The 17,906-nt window shown below is 39.8% G+C and overlaps 1 protein-coding gene across 17 annotated transcripts in view; it reads left to right on the forward strand.

Annotated features, from left to right (window-relative positions):
• PARD3 (par-3 family cell polarity regulator) overlaps positions 1-17,906 on the forward strand; it is a 448,279-nt gene that overhangs the window by 319,680 nt on the left and 110,693 nt on the right. For 12 of the 17 annotated variants that reach the window (XM_033067619.1, XM_033067626.1, XM_033067664.1 and 9 more), the window contains one exon: positions 10,494-10,604. The exons of 4 other annotated variants lie outside the window; for them this stretch is intronic. In XM_033067619.1, coding sequence (XP_032923510.1) covers positions 10,494-10,604 — 111 coding nt within the window. Of the gene's footprint in view, positions 1-10,493; positions 10,605-12,406; positions 12,805-17,906 lie in introns of those variants that run through there. One more of the 17 variants, XM_033067731.1, reaches the window with a different exon arrangement.

Consider the following 17,906-nt stretch of genomic DNA (forward strand, 5'->3'; position numbering starts at 1 on the left):
CAGCATGTGTAAACTAAATTTTCCTGCTGCAGGGCAGAATATCAACTGATAGAACAGAGTGAAGCCAGCAGTGGCATGTTAATGTTACCCAGAGCCTTGGTTCTGGCTGAGTCCCTGTGCCCTAGCCCTGTCTTTGCAACAAACTCAAAATAATGTGCCTGTTAATTTTTGCTCTCTGCATTTTATGATAATGTAGATTCATAGAATCACAGAATGGTTTGAGTTGGAGCTTAAAGACCATCTAGTTCTAACCCCTACTGAGTAGGGATATCTTCCACTAAATCAGGTTGCTCAGAATCCCATCCAACCTGGTCTTGAACACTTCAAGGGCATTTAAATTAATTGTGTTCTAGGGTACCTTGTAAAGGTGTCCTGTTGGCATGATTAATTTGGTTATAGAATGACACTATTTTTTAGCCATAAGGAGACTTGAGTGGCACTGTGAAACCCAGAATGAGACAGGAGACCCTAAAGTGTAACCTACAGCCATCAGCACTAGGGTACTATGGCTCAGTGAGGGAAATTGCTTTTTGGTGTTGTGGGCATCCTCTGAGAAGAGAATGACAGCTGCATACTTGTCTGGTTTTAGGAATATTTTGTTTAGACTTGTCCCACAGATCTTACAGTGTTGACTGTGGTCTTCTGCTGGAAATTGTTTGTGTCTTCTCTATCTCTTGTATGTGCAAATATGAGAATGAGGCTAAAGATACAGAGACATCACCTATTGCTTAATTTACCCTGCAGATGTTATTTCCTAGGAGGTGTGTCAACAAAGATCTCTAGTAAATGACAGAAAAAGTGCTGACTGATGTATTAACGTTTCTAGGTAATGAGATCTATAGGGAAAATTTAATCTTTAGAAGGTTCTGGATGAACTGCAACTAGTTTGATTCACTTTTTGTGTGTCTATGTTAACTTTTGCTGATTTTGTACAGTGTAATTGCATGACTGCAAGGCTTCAGTTCTTGGAATAATGTTACTGCAATTTCCTGGTCTAACTAGCTTGTGTATTACATTTCTGTCCTAATTTCTCTGCTGTGGCATGTGCTTAGTGAGCATTTCTAGTGATTTTCATGTTGTAGCTCATGTTTACCTAAGGCAGGCCTATTAAGCAAAGCGTTTTGGATGTAAAATGGAGCCGTGATACCTCTTAGTGTTACTGAGGGATTTTTTTTTTCCTTTTCTGGCAGGAAAGTCTTGAAGCAAATTTCCCTTGCCACTTTTTCTTTTTATTGTCTTTTTCTTTAGCCATCTCTTGAGTGCCAGTAAAATGGGTGGGTTTTTATGTTTCATTGGCATTTCTTATAAGGTCTGCCTTTAGACCAGTACCCATTTTCTAGATTGTATTTCTGTAGGGTTGCAAAAAATCAGGGTAACCAGATGCAGTATTTGTCTCTGGCCTGGCAAAGTGTTAGATTTAACAAAAGAAGCTAATAAAAATGTTCAAATTGACCCTTCTCATCATTTGGACTTCTTGGAGCTCAATCAATCACTCATTATTATCAGAGTTATTCACACAGAGGCAGAAGTGCTAGTGTTTCTCATAATCAGCCCTTGAGCCAGACATAATTTGCAATTTGAAGCATTGTATTTGGAAACAATAATGCATTAAAATGAACAGAGCAGGAATTAGAAGTATAGTTGTGGAGAGAACGCATTGCTGAGTAGCCATGGTTTAAACACTGTCTCTAAGGATCCCTAGTGGACACTGCTAATTAGAGACATACAGTGTACTATTGTTTGTACCTAAATGGGTCCACAGTTTTAAAACTCCTCTGTGGAGCATGACAAATGCAACAGCAGAGGTTGCTCACCTTGCTGCGTGGCTGCAGGGCAGCTGTGGGCAGGTGGGGAGCGCTGGGGTAAGGTGCTGTCACCTGTGCTGTCACCTGTGGTGTCACCTGTTTGCCACAGTGTGAGCCAGAGATGGGGGCTGAACCTGGCTCCCTGTAGCATAGGATATAGGATTTTACTTCTTCACAGAAAAATTGCTTATGTTATAGAAGAATGACTACATTGCACTTTAGATTGTCAGGAACTTGTTAATAGTGGCTGCAGTTGATGCTGAGAATTTGGGAAATTTTTGTTACCCCTATGTATGGTATTATGTACTGCAAAATAGGGAGTCACATGTATGAATGTGCTGCTTTCTTCAATGACAAGTAGCACACAGTGTATCAAATTTAAGCTTGGGGCAACTAACTGTGGTCAACAACTACTCTCTTTTTTGAATACATGCACAGCATTAAAGAGCTTTGGTCACAAACTTTAAAATCACTTATGAAATGTCCATTAAAATGTCATGTACTACTTCTGTGGTTGCTTCCATCATTGATGGCTGTTAACAAAATTGTACCTAAGCAGAAGATTTTTTTAAATACTCCTGACTCCTTCAGGGATGGCACAGTCCCCAGTTTAACAGGTTTTTTCTGACCACTATGAATATGAATTATTTATGGTGACTTTTACTGTGTTGTGGTATTGCTTACTGAGTAGATTTGGACATCCCTGCTATCTTGCTGCTGTCTTTCCAATAGTATCTTTGTAAAATTTTTCATACTTTCTTTGAAATTCTCATCCTGCTTTTCAACTGCAGTAGTTTGAAGTAGTTGTTAGGGCTTTTTTCCGATTCCTTGTTCTTTCTTTCTTTTTTACTTATTTATTAGAGCTGTCCATGGCTTCAGCCAGCTTCAGGCAATCACGAGTAACAATGCAAGAAGATCATCTTTTGTTTAGAAATTTGCAAACAGATGGTCTTTCCATAAAAGAAATCTGTTTTTAAAAGTTCCACCATTTTATGCTGGAAGTAAATATTACAAATGCTTAAGTTGTGAAAAGAGAGCGACTTGGTGTGAATAATATTCTGCCTGTTGTATCATGCCTTTCAGGAAATGTTATCAAAACTGTTTATGAAAATAATTGAATGAAACCTCGTGACATGTCTCTATTTTGGCATCATACCATTTTCTTTGAAGTTGGGGTACTGGCTCACAAAGGCAGGCAGATTCAGTTTCACTGGCTGGAAGCAGTTATGGATCACATATGTTGTTTGCACTTCTTTCCAGGAAGTTGTTGTGGGAATCACGGGTGCTGCTGTACACTAATTTTGGGGTATATGCAGTGTCCTGTCTGTTCTTTTTGAGTAAACTTAGTTTGGTGAGATGTACTAGAACACCCCCTTGAATGGAGCTGAAAACTGTTTTGTTAATGTTTGGAAGGTGATACAGAGGCTTCTGGGAGAAAATGTGTGACTAGAACACTGAAGACCTTCACACGCTTTACAGTATTCAGGCCCCTTCAAAGGGCTGGTATTTTGCAGTAATAGCCACTTTGGTTCTAGTGCTTTAAATTTCTGTGTTTGTGAGTTTCTTTGTTGCTTGAAGGCAAACCTCACTGTCCTGAGGAGATAAAAGTGTACCTTTGTAGAGTATTCTTCATTTTCGTGAGTTACCTATGACCTTTTTAAAGGTGCTTTTCTTGGTTTGTGCCAGCAGAGTTCTCCAGGAACCCTCCTGGCAGGGGTCCTCCTCTGAATGTTGCACCAGAAGGATTGCTGCTTTATCAGTTTTAACATCGGCAAGGAAATCCATGGAAAATGAAGTTATCAATGTCTGTTTTAATTATGCCTGCCAGCTCCTACATCAAGGTGCCTGCACATCAGTGCTTTTGTGTCATCTCAGGATAGTGCTGCTGCTGAGTCACTCCAGCAGTCATTCCACTCCCTCCCAACAAGTAGAATCGGATCTACTAATTTGATTAGTAGCTTGTGGTAACTGGCTATTTCTAGAAATCAATTGCCGATATGTAAATGTTTACATCTAAAAGCATGTTTTTAAAAATAGTGCTTGCACAATTTTGCTTGGAATGGAAGGCTTCTAAACCTTCAGGTCATCACTAAAGAGGGTGGCTTTTATTTGTGTGCTGTGTTAAATCCTTGTTTTTGTTTTTGTTTTTTTTTTAGCAACAGAATGGTTTAGTGTGTCCCAATAATATGTTGCAATATAAATCTTATGATTTTTCTGATACAGCAGGGTGAAAAAGAAATCATTGCAAAATCATTCAAACAATGTTTACTGCTTGTGTTATGTGTGTCTGTGTGTGTGTGTGAATACTCTTTGCTACTGTGGGGATAAGAGCATGCCTTGAAGCCAGAAAACACTGACAAAATAGCTCAAGACACTTACCAATTGTTAATTTTTAATGATGGGCTTTTTTCTATTAAGGAACATAATGCTACTGAACTTTTGTCTCAATCAATTTTTGTGTTTCTTTCATTAATCAACTAATGCATGTTTCTTCTGTAGCTCTTTATTCTAATGAAATATGTGGATGATTTGGCAGACGACAATGATCTCATCAGTAACGCATCAGAGTAAAATCCATTTAGCAGATTACGAGTACGTTATTTCTGTTGTATCAAGGATGCTGATGTATATTCTTTCAAACTGAATCTATTTTTGAGATACCTTGTAAATGTGGAATTTCTGTTGTTACTCATGTGTCCTTGCTTCATTTGTTCTATCTGTATTTCTATCTATTCAGGCAAAATCATTTACATGTTCTTTATGTCTACATGTGTACTTTATGTACATTTCCCACATTTTTTAATATATATAGCATCATGTTGCTATAGCTTGAGCCTGTTCTTTAAATGCTCTGCTATACTGTCTTTTCTGTTGAGCCTCATACTGTTCAGTTGCTCTGATGCACTGGCCCAAAGCCACTGAAGGCACTTGTTAGTCAGTGCCTCTCTGTTCAGCATGATAGACTTTGGATTAGGTCACCTCCTAGTTGGTGGCAGTCATTCAAGCAAGTAGACTTGAAAGTGAGCCAGCTGACCGTGAGGTTTGGGTATTCATTTTTGTTTGATTAGATTATCCAGAGTTCATGAGATTTCCTATTTGAGGGTCAAGCTTACGGCATGCAGGTCTGTGTTCTCATCTTTTTATTAATAATAACGTGACAAACCAGTATAATAACCTCAGGAGTCTGAGGATGGTCCTTTCCTCTGATGTGACTTGGCTGTTACTACTAGAGATCATACATTTAAAAGATGGTCCTCTCACAATTTTTGATTTCTTCAGTTACTGTGATTCCTGTTGGCTGAATTTGAGGATTAAGTCTGTGGATCTGTGAATATGACTTTGAACATTTACACTTATCTTGAAACTTTCTCCAACCCTTAATGTAAAAGGAGAATTAAGAAGATGTAAATTAAGTAGAACTCTGGAGTATCTTGGCAATTAGAGTGAACAAGATTTCAGCTGCTCTCTTTCATCAATTTCTCACAGTCTTGGACAGACAGGGTATTTTTAATTTACAACCTGTATTTCGATTAGTCATAGAAGTTTTTTCTTTGCTTGTGCAGCTACAAAATAACATTAAACTACTTTTTAGCTATACTTTTTATAACAGGGTTTAAATGAGAGAGCTACTGAATAAACTAGCTGTTACATGAAGTAAACATTGTTAGCATTATGAAGAGATTTTGCTATAACCATACAGTTTGTATCCTCAAAGAAGCATTAAGCTGTATCTGTGAAAGGATATTTATGAACAGGATGGTAATTTTTTTATTACTTGGGATTTGGAGGAATATGTGCACTTCTATTTTTCTCTTTTATTTTCTACTCTATAATCTGTGCTCTGCTTTTAAGAATTGAGACTGAGGGGAGTGGTGCCCACAGGTCAGTGTTGTGCTTCTGTAGCTGCAGGTGCTTCAGAGTAGCTGATATCACTGAAGCTTTAGCAACAAAACTGTTTTCCTCATGAATATGGTAACTCATTGAGGCAGCAGTGTGTGTAATTTGGTTGCACGTCATGTAGCAGCTCGTGTCTGTGCATTGGTATCTTGTGCAGTGATTTAGGCTGGGCTTTTATAGCTCCCAGTCAAATTGTTGGCACCAAACACTGCAAAAGAAAAGAGCTTGGGATTGGATTCTCAAGACTGTCTGAACGTCAGTGCCACAGATGCTCCTTTTCTGCATGGTTTTGGGTTTTAATTCCCAGATTAGTAGTTTCTACCTTAGTTTTTAAGCACTGTCCTCCTTTTCACTAATGCAAGGAGCATTGCTGTGCACAGATGCTGAGTGATGGAGTTTTCATGTCTGTATCAGAAGGAAAGTTGTCATTTCATTTGCATTTGTCAGAACTCCAACAAGTATCCCAGCAGCCAGCCCCCAGCAGTGAGAATGAGACCATCTCAGATGCAGACAAATCACCAAGTGCTTGAGGCTCTCTAACCAGCTGCAGGCAGCAGAGAACTGCTCCTGTGTCTGGGGAGGGAGCAGCAAGAGCTGGGATCACAGAGCTTGGCTGTGTCCTCAAGGCCTTGCAAAAGCCTGGAGTCTGACACAGCACAAATGGATGGTGATTTCTGCTTTACAAGAGAGAGATCTTTGATTGCACTTCGCAGGTTTCAGTCTGTTCCCAGTAAGTCACTTCAGTGGGAGAACTTAGTAGGTGGGTGTGCCAGGCCTTTCAATATATGAATTATGGAAATAATAGTATTGGAAGCAGTAGGGTTCCAAATTTGCCATGGGACATACGTCCTAATTCAATCTCTCCTTCCTTTTGAGCGCCTGAGCAGTAAGAGGTAAGATTCACAATGATGCAAAGCCCGGTGGCTTGCAGGGAAGGTGTCAAACACATAATGTTCTGGGAGCAGGTCAGGGACTAGAGGGGTTGCACTTGTAAGGAGGTAAAACTTTCATGTAGGTAAAGCCAGATCTTTGCATTGGGCCAATGCATTCAATTCAGGGTGTTGTACATACCAGGAGTAATCCTGGGGACCTGACCCAGACTTCTGAGTCACACAACTGAACAAGAACCACCAAACAGCAGCAGAAAGGGCTTTACTCTGGCTGTGGAGACAGTGCACAATAACTGTGGGATGTGCATTTGGTGTTTTGAAGGGATATTGCATAGACTGCTTGAATTTCAGTGGTCTGAATAGTCTTATTTCTAAATGTCCTGTTTTGGTTAATATTCATGAATAGGAAACATCATTTATATGAGTAGGAAACATCTACCTGAAGTAATTAGGACAGGTGATTTTCAACAGCTTGACACCAGTGTAGTCACACCTCGATACAGCTGGCAGAGTTTTAACAGCTGGCTTTAATGGTGTGCCTTAGCATTGCTGGATGTTGCATTTCTGTAGTTAAAAACTTAACTTGATTATGACTGCTAAATAAATAATTTATAAATGTCTGCTATAAATTTAGTGGAGAGGATGCTGATTTGGGCTGTGGGTTTCATTATAACTGTAAATCATACTTCATGAAGGAAACACTTTTAATAGAAGTAAATAACAAACACATTTATTGCTGGCAAGAGTAATCTTACCAAAGACAGAATGATGTTTGGAGTGGGGAGTGATGTCTGCCCTTGCAGAAATAAAGGAGGTGTGTGGGGGTGTACAAATGTATCTCCATCACAGTTCTTTTCAGCACCTTTCTCAAGTGCTTGGTGGCTCTCTCAGCATCTTCTTGAGATGCTATCTTAGCATCTTCCAAAGCTCTGTGATTGCTAAGCCACAGTTAACACAACTGTGCATTGTGCTAGAAACATGAAACCACAATCAGGGAGGGGGGAGGATGGTGCTTGATTTTTTGGGTTCCAGTGTAGGGACAGTGCAGTTAATGTTGCTGAACTTGTTACAGGCAGTGGTGATTATGGCAGATAGATCACTTCTGCGGGTGACAAAGTCCAGAGAAGGCACCTGTGCAAGACCACCATGGTTCATACTCTGCCAGGCTGTCCACTGCTGGGATGACCACTGAGCTTGTCAGAGATGGGCACTGGGAAGTCTCCGGTCAGAGTGGGAACAATGTGGCCACGCTCTGAAATGCCTGGGAAAGAACCAGAGCTGCCTTCCAGAGACTTTTATCAGGATGGTCCTCGGGGGCAGAAGGAACATTAACGCTGGACGATTGGAAGAAAACCCTGAAAGAGAAGAAGGGTTGTTGCCACAACTTGTTCATGACTCAAAGCAAACTGAGCCCTGGTGCTGCTCCAAGTGCTCCATGTGTGGTGCCCAGCTTTGCCTGTTGGGAATGCACATGAGCTCTCTGTGCTCTGGACTTGTGTGGTTGGATCTGCAAATTCAAACCATTGAATTCTGCTAGATTTACATTATATGTTAACATTAGAAATACTCTCCTCACAATCATGCAGCCTGATCAGACATTTACTAGATTACTTATAAGGATTATTAGAAATTTCCTGTGTACTTTATTTTTTTTTAATAAGGTGATGATTTCACTATATATCTGTTCATCCTTGCAATGAATTGATTTATGGTGGCAGAAATGCTGTTTTGCTGCCAAAACCTAATGAGCAATAACTAAATCAATTTTTTACCCCCCCTCCTTTTTTTTAAACCGTTATTTCTTTTTTAAAAATAAACTGTATACTCCAGAATTTGATTCCTTTGCTTTGCCTGACATTTTAAATGGGTTGAGGAAGGACAGGAGATGGAAGCAAATGTGAGCATCCCAAAGATGCTGTGCTAGAGTGCCACATATGTTACTTGTCTCCTCACAGCTCTGTCAGTCAGACCCATGCTGCCACCTCAGGCACTCTCTGTGTATCAGGGCAGAGTTCTCTGCCAAAACTCCTCTCTGGGCTGGAGGTTTTAGGGCTATTTTAAATTAAACTATCTATTTTGTCTGGTGTGAAACATCCAGAACTTGATTTGAATCTCTTGTGTCATATATGTAAATGCTTTGTATAATGGTTTTGGTTACTCCCTAATAAATAGGTGGATGTTTTAAAAGATACATGTTGGTGTTTTGAATTTGAATGTGTCAGTTTTACATGAAACATTATAAAATCAAAGACTTTTACTTTACACCCTATTTTACATTTCTTAATCCCATCGTGTCCTCTGCCTATGCTCTTTCAGTTGGTTATTAATAAATAGTTTTAGTTTTCAGATGCCTGAATTACTTTGAAAATGAGCAATCTGTGCGGAGAATGGGCACACACTTTAAAGTTTATGTGTATGCTCCTATGCTATATTTTTGTGTTTTGGTTTTGAAGAGCTGCCTTAAGAGCCATAAATGTGATTGCACAATATAAATAGTATCTCTTGATTGAATGGCCAGAAATTAATAATTCTGCAGGGTTAATGTGTAATGTGTCTTCAACCCACACAATGGCTTTTCTCCTAGAATCAAAAGGAGCAAATAGCAAAATATTATAAATGCCTGGTGAACTCTAAATACTTTAAAGATGTTATATTAACAGGTCAGAAGGAAGCTGTAAGAACTGGTTTATTTCACTGTCCATGAGCATTGTGTTGTCCTGTTGGCACTATTGCTAGACATGTTTATTTGCAAGTCTCAGTGCTTTTATTTCACTTTTAATGTGGACCTGATGGTGAAGTGCTTCAGTGTCAGTCAGCTCTCATATAAGTGTTTGGTATGAAAAAAGTAAAATTCTTGCTGCCTTTGGTGTGATAAATGATGCCACATTTAATTGGTATATATACTGTTTAAGAGATACGTATTAGCCCTTCTGCCTTAAGTAGAAAATTTTCATCTAAAGTTTAGATCTATTTAGAGGTTATATTAAAGTGTTTGGTTCACTCTATTCAAAAGTCATTCCTTACAGAATAGGTCAGAAATGTCTTAAGAAATATGAATAATTTTGTCCTAATAATAACTGAGTATCTCAAATGCCAAATTCTTCCCTCCCTGGAACTTCCTCCTTTAAACTCCCTAAAAGTTTAAAGAAAACAGTAGAATGTGCAAATATGGAAGAAACCTAATATATTTGAAATGTGGCCTTTAGAGGGGAAGAGGAGATGTGAAGAGGGCAAACTCTGGATTGGCAGCACCCATCTCTGTCTAGGGCACAGACAGCTCCATCCCTCCATTCACCCTCCCACACTGGAACACCCTTGGGGAAAGAGTCATGAGCAGTAAAGTTTAAATAAGACCCCATGGTGCTGAAAAAGAATAAATGGACAGTTTTGAATGGCTCCCTCTGTGTGGTGAAATGGCCCTTGTGGGGTGTGGGGGCTGTGCTGCCCCCAGAGCTGTTGGACCTGCAGCTCCCTCTTTCCTCACTTTCACATTGGGAAGCTTTAATGCAAACCTGAGCTGTGTCCTTGGGCAGAAATGATGTTCTGAAGCACTGTTTGTCTGTCTGTCTAGAAATAGCAGCCCCAAAATCCTGGCATTAAAGAGAAATGTGGTCCAGTTTTTTTTGTTTGTTTGTTCTGTTCTTCAGTGAGGAATTCTGTAAACTTTTAAGAGGAGTGAAATAAAAATAAAAATTTTCAAAAACTTGTATAAAAAAACCCAAACCAAAACCCAACCCAGAAGCAGCCTGAAAATCCTAAAAATTGAGATTCTGAGGTTTTGCACTTTCCCTTCCTGGTTTCCCAGCAGTCCTTCTTGGAGAACTCTCTTTGTCATGGAAGAAGGAAAATACAGTTTTGTTCATGTCACAAGTTAGATTCTTTTTTTGTGTGTTATTAACAGGTTTGGCAAACATCGCAAAGATGACAAGAGTGAGAAAACTGGTAAAATAAAAGTGCAGGAAGCTCTTACTTCAGAAGAGGAGAGAATACGAATGAAGCAAGAACAGGAGAGGTAGACTTCAGTATTTGCTTAAACCTTGATAGAGAGAGTTTGTATTTTAAATTAAATAACTGAAGTTCAATTTTCACTGATGAAATTTTCCACATGTTGATATGTTTATATACTTTAAATAACAAGACAAAACTGGATTTATTTTGGACATTAGTGTGAACAACAGCTCCTTTGGCTGTGTGCTTAACAATCTTTTATAGATGCAGAGCTCCCTTATTGAGGAGACTGAAGTAATAAAATGAAATGCCTTCTCTATATATTCTATAACTGATTTTATTGACATTTTCAGAAAACAAATATTTATATAGAATGAAGTATGTTTTGTATTTTTCTTCAGAGTTTTTCCTATCTAGATTTTTCATTGATAAATTTAGGAGAAATCTAAAAATTATACTTACCAGTTTGTCATTGAGTTCAGTCTATTTATGTGCCATGCGTCTGTTTATGGAATGAAATATATATATATATATTAAACTGCTAATTGTAAAAATGAGTGGTGAGTACCTCTATTTTTCCTTGTCAACTTCCCTTAACATAAAAAAATCTGTATAATATATATGTTATATGATCTTCTCAATATTTCCAGTCTGCTTTTCATCCTGTCTTTTGTAATCCTAGATATCTGGGGTCTAGACTCTGGTGTCTCTCAGATCAATTTAGTTAAAATCTTGAAAAGCTTAGGTTATCAGTTAACTTATACTGGCAGGTGTGAGTGGAGAGACAACCTCTTTGAGTAGATATCACTTCAGTAAGGAGACAAAGTTAACAAAGTTTGATTGCTTAAGGGTAAATAGATTCAGATACATTTAGCAGTGAAAGTGAACTCTGCATTAGAATAATTTATCTAAAAATCATGCTATAGCTCAGCCATAAATTTAGGATTGATGCAGAAACTCTGAAGGGAAATTTTCTTGTCCTTGTAGAAGAGAAATCACTAATTAGTCATAATGATCTCTTTAACCATCATGTCTGTGCACCTTGGTCTTCTGCAGATAACAGCAAAAGTTCATGAATGGTGGCTTCATCATTAACAGCTCAACAGAACAGAGAGCCACAGTAACTCTTGTGTAGACTCCTCAGTTAAACCTAAAATGGTTTGCTTTCAGTTCTTTTAGGGTTGAGTGATTTACAGTAAAGGCAGACTGGGAGTGTGTGTTTATTGGTTTAACTTGTTAAACGCCAGAAACTTTATCCTTTGTGACCATCTGTTTAGATTACATCATGGGAATTTTTTTACTCTTTAGCAGATACACTACATACTGATGTAAAAATTTATTCTTGTCTTTGTCCATCCACTCTGATTTTAGAAGGTGGCTGGATTATAGTGCCTGGATATTTTTGCTAGTCTGATTGGTTTTTATTTTCTTTTTTTAACAAAAGTGAGGCAGGGTCATTAAATTTGTTCCTGTTTTTAAAAGTAAAGTGCTTGCAGATTAAATGGTAAAGAGGAAATCTGGAATTGAAGAAAATAAGTGATGAGGGTGTTTGTGCAGCCAACTTCCCTTCACATGGATAGAACAGCCACAGAGCTCATGCCAGGGTGCAGAGCCATGGAAGGCTGCCTCGGTTGCTCTGCCCAGCTCAGGGCAGGGTATGGTTGGCCAGACAAGCACCACACTGTGCCCTGGCTTCACACACTGCTGAGCCTCAGCTGGCCCTTAGGGTTTCTGTGTAACATTAGGTCCCCAGAAAATCAGCCATACACATTTATAAAGAGGAGAAAGACTTGACGTCTGGGTTAGTAACATTTCTCTCTCTTCATTCTCTCTCTCTGTCTCTCTATGTCTCTCTGTCTCTCTCAGTAAGAATGGTCAGAGTATAGACTGTCCATGTGATGATGTAAGAGAGGTTGCAATAGTCACGCTGGGTACCAAGGTAGAATTATGAAATTATTTATATAGCCCCCAATGCATGGAGCAAATCCTAATCCCTGTCCATCAAGTAATGCTAACCACTTTGAATCTTTCCTGGAATCTCACTCCTCGTGTGTTATAAAAACAATTTTATGTGTTCACTGAAACTGCAGAAAATGCATGTGCCAGAACTTCATAACAGCTTGATGTTACAGTAACATGGGTCCTTCTCCTCCCATTATTCTCTTTCCCTGTGTATTTGCTTTCCTTTGTGTTATGTCGATAAGAGAATGCAACTTCTTTGGGGTAGTCGCATGTACAACTAATAAAAGATAATAAAATAGCAACCGAATGTGTGAGGTGCTTCCTTATGTTTCTAAAAAATTCATATGTTGATTTGGTCCATGGAGACTAAATATTTTTGCAGTTAGATTGCAGAGTTTCCTTTTGATCCTGTAAAATAATGATGTTAGATACATGCTGTTAATGAAGAGTACTCTTGCAAATTAACTGAACAATCCCTCAAAATGCTTACTAGGAGACTGAGTAAAATATTATTGTCAGTGTTGGCTCATAATGGCTGCTATTTTAACTTTGTTTTCTGTGGATTTTTTCTCCTCATTTTTTTTAGTAGCGCAATTCAACTTCTTCTATTTTACTTGGTATTTGATAGTATATACCTCTAAAATGATGCAACTCTTTGGGGAAATAGGTTGGATTTAATGAATTTACTATGTATGAGAGGCTAGAAGCAAAAATCCTTAGAGGGGTCAGAGAACAAGTGAACAGCCCATTAAAAAATCAATCATCCCCACAATTTTATGGAATTATTAATTTTATATAGTATTGTGCTTACAGTGGTATTTTCTTAAAAACCCAGCATTCATATAGATTATGAGACAAATAAGAAAATTCATGCTCTTCAATTAACCATGATTAAATTAGTAAAATTACTTTTCATAAATATATTATTAGTAATAATTTATTGATTCTGTGATTCTTTGATTAAGGAGTGTATCTCTTAAGCTACATCTTATATATATTGGATATATATGTATATGGCGTGTGTTTACTGACAATCTTAAAGTAAATTTGAAAAAAAAATGAAGTTACCTAGTTGAAAATACAGCCAGCTTTCCATGACAAGGAATACTGGAGCAATTAGGGGCGTACTTGATGAGACCACCCACTAGTCTTACCAAAAATTCTGTAAAATACTTGCTATTTGTAAATCCTCCAAATGTTGGAACAACAGTTCATCCAAGGCCATAGAACATTGCCCCATGTCACTATGCTTTAACACTGGTTTACTGCACAAAAACAAATCTGCTTGTATTATCCTTGAGTATCTGCCAAGCACTGGTCTTAAAATCTGACTGGGCTCTGCTGTGCTGTGAGAAAAGGTTCTCCCCAGCAGTGGCACAGTCAAAAACTTGAGGCAGGACTAGGCAATAGGCTTTCTGCATGTGCCCTTGAGTCTCCCAAGAAAGAGTCTGTACTGCAGTCTTGAGGAAGCTGAATAAGAATTATAATTAATAATTCAGTTAGCTCTGGTCCTGTGCCAAATCATGGCTGGTTTACATATGTGCTGATTTGGAGCCCCTCTTTGCTGTGTGGTCATCTTGTCTATCTGTCACTGGGCTGCTCAAACTGGGTACCACTGAGATGCTACATTCACCTGGGGAAACAGCCCTGGGTCCTTTGTGGTTTTGTTATAGAAGGTCTTTAATCAAACCCAGAGTCTTCTGACGTACTGTGGTTTTCATATCTTCCTAAGATGTCTTGGACTTTGCAGACTGGAAATGTGTGGGATCTTGAGCTTTTAGAGATGCTTCCAACTTTTTGTAGTTTTACACAAGCATTGCAGTGTTGGGTATATTTAAAAGGGTATTTTGAAACTTCAGTCAATGACCAAGAGGAATGAGAATGAGTTCAGAGGTGTGGTCACCTTGTGTTGCTGTATGTGAACCTCTGGAAGCCCAGAGACCTTTCCAGTCTAGAAATCCTCTACATCAGATCTTTGAGGGCCTCCCAGAACAGTGTTGCTGAATATTTAGCCAATGTGTCCATTGATATCCTGGTTGCCCTGAAATGTTTTCTGAATTCTTCAACACCCTTTAGTGTAGCCTCTTTCTTAGGAGATGTGAAGACAGAATTGTTCAAAAAGCCTACTGCTTTTGTCTTCTGGTTGTTATTGGTAGTTCTTGTTGGAGTGAGACATCCCTCCAAACAGCAGGTTCTCTGATACCTTTGTTTCTCCCTCTTCCACACCCTTGCATTTTTCCTTCAATTTAACTTTTTGTTGTTTTGGCCTTTTTTTTCCGTTTTTTGTTTTTTTTTTTTTTTTTTTGTTTTTTTGTTTGTTTGTCCGGGGTTCTTTTGTTTTTCTCTTTCTTTTTCTTTCCATTTCTATTTTGTGTTCATTAGAAAATAAATTGTCAGCAAATCCAAAACCTTTGTCTGTGCTCTTCCCTTCTTTAGCACAGGCATGTGTGGTTTTTGGCACACATGGCAAGGCTGTATATGCTGGTGATCTTCAGCCTTGGTCTGACTTCCTCTAGCAAAGAAAGTTCTCCCTGACCTGAACAACTTCACTCTTTGTACCCGAGTAGTAGATAACAGAGGAATGAACTAAACGTACCTCTTTGTGAAGTTTTTAAGAAATTCATCTGAATCCAGCATGCTTCACTGCTGGATAATGCTTAAAAGATGAAAGTTGCAATTCTCATGTAATCTCGTGATTCAGAGTTCGTGATCCGTCTGTGGGCAAACAGTGCTTATGCTGTAATCCGCCTCTAGAGGCACTTCTCCTCTTGGAAGCAAAGTCTAGAGGATATTTTCTCTGTTTGGTTAATACACTGATTTAAGAGCTTTACTAATGTTCTATAAATCTCTGTGTTACCATAAAAGCGTTTTAATCTTAGTATTGTATTCTTCCTCAACTTCCACTGAAACTGATGCAAAATCAAGTGCTTAAACACCTGTGTTGGGAGGATCAGTCTTGAGGAGATAAGGAGAAACCTTTTGGGAGAGAATTAAAGTGTTGTGCTGGTGGAAGCTCTGTGCCAGAGGCTCCGGAGATGCTGGGAGGGCGATAGAGCGGTCAGATGGGTGCCTGTGGAGCGGTGCGGTCCCAGCCGGGGCTGTGCTGTGCTTGCTGCAGGACATTCACAGGGCGGAGCGGTGCCGCGCTGGGTCCGTGCATGGAATCGCTCCGGTCCGGACCTGAGCTCTCCTGCTGTGCCGGTTCCCCCTCCCTGTTCCGGAAAACATGACCTTTAGTTCCTCCGGCTGACAAAGGGAGCTGCATTTACAGGGCTGTGCCGTCACTGTGCCCCGAGTGCCGGCGGCTCCCGGCCCGGGCGGTGCCTGGGGAGCGGCAGGGCCGGGAGGGGGAGCTGCGGGCTCGGCCCGGCTGCACCGGGATCGCTCCGTGCCCGGCAGCGGTGTCAGCTGGGGACAGCCCTGCTGGGCGGGGGAATGGCTTTGGGCAGGGAATGGCTTTGGGCTGGAGATGGCTTTGGGCAGAGGATGGCTTTGGGCTGGGGATGGCTTTGGGCAGAGGATGGCTTTGGGCAGCGGGAATGGCTTTGGGCTGGGGATGGCTTTGGGCAGCTAGGAATGGCTTTGGGCAGCTGGGAGTTGCTTTGGGCTGGGGATGGCTTTGGGCAGTGGGAATGCTTTGGGCTGGGGATGGCTTTGGGCAGCGGGAATGGCTTTGGGCAGCTGGGAATTGCTTTGGGCTGGGGATGGCTTTGGGCAGCGGGAATGGCTTTGGGCTGGGGATGGCTTTGGGCTGGGGATGGCTTTGGGCAGTGGGAATGCTTTGGGCTGGGGGTGGCTTTGGACTGGGGATGGCTTTGGGCAAACGAGATGGCTTTGGGCAGTGGGAATGAGTTTGGGCCCCCAGGATGGCTTTGGGCATCCAGGCATGGCTTTGGACATCCGGGGATGGCTTTGGGCTGGATACGGCTTTGGGCAGCCAGGATGGCTTTGGGATGCCGGAGCAGTGCAGTGTCGCGGTGTCACGGTGTTGCAGTATCGCGGTGTCGCGGTGCCCGGGGAGGCGGCTCAGGAGCCTGTCCTGCACTGGCAGATTTGCTGTGCCTTTGGAGCTCAGTCAATGGGCTGACAGCACTTTTTTTGTGCAGATGTAAACAAGGCTGCGAGTAGAGTGGGTGTCGTTCACGCATTATTTGTCCTAATTTTAGAGGGAAACATTCTGACTGTTCATTAATAGTTAAAATAAAATTGGTTTTGTTTTGGTTTTTATTCCCTGAAGGATCTGGTTATTCCATAAAATGCTTCCTGTATTATATTTTCCTACGGGTATATGGGTCTTTATCTCTAACATGTAATAAACTTATCTTCATCTTTCTCTAGTACCATTAAAGCCACAAGCCCTTTGTTGTAAAAGTATACTAATGAATAGAAATGTTACAACAAGAACAGAAGTCTTGTGTTTTCCCTTCATCATGCATCATCCATTTTAATTAGACGAAAGGGTGGTGAGTACTGTGACAAGAGTCTGGAATTAAAATCATTAATTGATGTCAAGCTGACGAGAGACTGCTAACATGAATTTACTGACAGCAGGAAAGAAATTAACCTTATTACTTTATTTAGTACATTGGGACTATTTATTATATTTTCCTATGCAAGTTCAATGTATTCTGTTAGTGATGATAGAAAAAGACAAATAATTAATAAAACCTACATAAAGTTTTATTACTTCCTATCAGTGACATTGGGATGAAAACCACATCAATAATTTACAAAAAAACAAACCCACCACATCCTTCTAATCAATGTAACTCATCAAAACTGTTACAGCAATATTTTTGGTATTTTAGATGGGTATAACAGGCTATGCTCTCTAGCCAAGTAGGATTGCAAAACTGATTTGATTTAAAACCATGTCTTAGTTTCTTAATGTCAGTGTTGCAAAAAATGAAACATATTTTCTACAGCAATGACATTGATTGGAATAACTGTCTGGTTTGATCATCATTGGAAGGTCAACCTAACAAAGATGAGTTTTAATGTTAAGCATCTTTATTCTTTAGATGAAAGAGTACAGCAGTGTCTTACAGAATGACAGCAGCATCCTATAGATAATTTGTGACCCAAAGGTCATAATAAAAGAATAGAGGGAAGGTCATCCTGTAGTAAAGGCCATCTGGAACTGTTAAAGTATCAGATGGAGTAGGGGGCTGAACAGCAGGACACTCTTGGTGTCTTTCCAGATTTCCCAGAGAGACCATAATATTTTTATTGGAAAACCCCAACTTTTTTCCCCCTTAAGCAAAATATTTTCATCGAGCAGTTTCATCTTACTTTATGGAAAAAAGACAACATGCTGTGATAAGGAAAGGATTTTTGTTTCTTACATTGCCTAAGAGTTATCTGTGTTTTTAAAACAACTCAAAGGTTCAGCTTTACTTTTTCT

Source organism: Catharus ustulatus, chromosome 1 (assembly GCF_009819885.2).
Source record: "Catharus ustulatus isolate bCatUst1 chromosome 1, bCatUst1.pri.v2, whole genome shotgun sequence".
NCBI classification, from domain to species: Eukaryota; Metazoa; Chordata; class Aves; order Passeriformes; family Turdidae; genus Catharus; species Catharus ustulatus.